General features: G+C 39.7%; 1 protein-coding gene across 1 annotated transcript in view; it reads right to left on the bottom strand.

The window, feature by feature from the left end:
• The window catches only part of LOC103730103 (guanylate-binding protein 1-like), a 29837-nt gene that overhangs the window by 25356 nt on the left and 2449 nt on the right, over positions 1–2032 (bottom strand). Inside the window, exon 2 of the mRNA XM_017796951.2 lies at positions 1122–1329. Within this exon, the coding sequence (XP_017652440.1) occupies positions 1122–1317 (196 nt within the window). The 5' untranslated portion in view covers positions 1318–1329. The remainder of the gene's footprint in view (positions 1–1121; positions 1330–2032) is intronic.

Genomic DNA, 2032 nt, shown 5'->3' with positions numbered 1-2032 from the left:
AAATACCCCATCCTCCAATCTCTTTTTTTCCAAATTTAATTTTTGTGATTTTCATACAATATAATTTTAGGGTATTTAGCTCTCCTCCCCTATCCCCATTTCCCTTACTGGCCCCACCCAATTTAATGTATTCTATTATATATGTAATAACGCCTATAGAGTCTACTTTGTGTCTCCAAATGTCCTTCAGTGTGGGTCCATTCGCTGGAGCCTGGTTAACTTACCAAGAGTCCCATGCTTGAAAGAGACTTGCCTCTGCCAGCAGCCATCTGTTGCTGCAAAATCCTTAGGTGGGCTTGGACTTCTGACCTACTTCTTTATGTCTATGCTTGGATTTTTTTTTGGTTTGAGCTTGCGTGGGACCAGCTTTTAAAATTTCTGTTTTGCTTTGTTTTTTTTGAGACAGGGTCTCCTTGTATCCCCAGCTGGACTGGAATTTGCTATGTAGGCCAGGCTGGCCTCAATCCCATGGCATGCACCACCACACCCAGCAGCTTTCTAAATTAACAAAATTAACTGATCATGATGTGTGTATGGGCACGTTTATTATAGTACCTGTGTGGCAGTCAGAGGACAACTTTGTAGAGTTGATTCTCTCCTTCTACCCTTATATGGATTCAGGGATCAGATTCAGGTTGTCTGGCTTCTGTAGCAAATACCTTTACATGCCGAGCAATCTTGTTGGCTCCAGCATGAGCTTTTAAGTGAAAGCCTTACAGCTTATTATGTAAATTAATTATTCTTACTAATGCCTCCTTCTTTTCTATGATATGAATGATTTATACTTTTAAAAAATATTTTACTTATTATTTTTATTTTATGTGTACGAGTGTATTGCCTGCATGTATGTGAGTGCACCCATGAGACAGTGCTCTTAACTGCTTGGCCATCTCTCCAGCCCCAATTTATACTTTGAAAGGGAATCTAAGACAGAGTAAGGCCTGCTATTGAACTGACTTGTCCCTTGAATGGAATGAAGAAGGAAAGCCTAACTTTGAGGGAAGATCAGTGTTCAGTATTCACCTCCCTCTCTAAATTTCTCTCCTCGCATCTCAGTGCTGGATGCTTGACAGTGTGGGTGGACAGAAGGGACTCTGCAGAGCTCTGCTGGTGGCACTCACCTGTTTTCTTCCCAGCCAGCTTGTTCATCAGGTAGGATTTTCCCGTGCGGTAGAGGCCGACAATGGCCACCACCACCACGGGCTGAGTGATGGCAGACAGGATCCCCAGAGCTTTCTGGTTAGGTCTCAGCTGTCTTTTCACATTCTCAATGAGGCACATGGGTTCTGGCATGTGGACCTCTGAGGCCATGTCCATGGGGCCCCTTGTCTACAAGGAAAGAGGTGTAATCAGTTAGAATTTTCTTCTTTCAGAAGGTGGAGCTATACACTCCCCTCCAGCATGAACGGAAGTTTTAGCATTTTGGTGAAATGGTAAGGGGAAATCCCCACCATTTTTGAAGGTGCTGCAAGTATTATCAAAGTTATTAAATAAGAATGCTAGAGTAGCAGTGAGTTATCAAAATTCAACTGCTCTAACAACTTAAATTTTCCTTTTAATCTCTTATGAGAAGTTTTCCTTTCTGATTTTAATTTCAAAATTTATACTAGATATGGATTAGGAAAGATAATGTATAAAAATATTTAAAAATTCTATCTAGACAATTTATAAAATTTTCTTTTTGAAAAATAGAATTTTTCAGGGCTGGAGAGATGGCTCAGCAATTAAGAACACTGACTGTTCTTGCAGAAAACCTGGGTTTGAATCCACCTACACGGTGGCTAACAATCATCCTAACTCCAGTTCCAGGGGATCTGATGCCTTCCTCTAACCTCTGTGGGCATTGCTTGACACGAGTGCCCTTACACATATGTAGGCAATACACACATACACATAAAACAAAAATAATAAAATATTAAAAATAGAACTCTAAATATAGGATTAGGTATATTTATTTTTCATGTAGACTATATGAAAGAAATCCATCAATTTTTACAATGAATAAAGAAAAACATTCTCTAATAAATGCCTC

The sequence above is a fragment of the Nannospalax galili genome, unplaced genomic scaffold (assembly GCF_000622305.1).
Source record: "Nannospalax galili isolate Female #2095 unplaced genomic scaffold, S.galili_v1.0 scaffold153, whole genome shotgun sequence".
Taxonomy (NCBI): Eukaryota; Metazoa; Chordata; class Mammalia; order Rodentia; family Spalacidae; genus Nannospalax; species Nannospalax galili.
The sequence above is the reverse complement of the archived record's forward strand: the minus strand, read 5'-3'. Positions and strand labels throughout refer to the sequence as shown.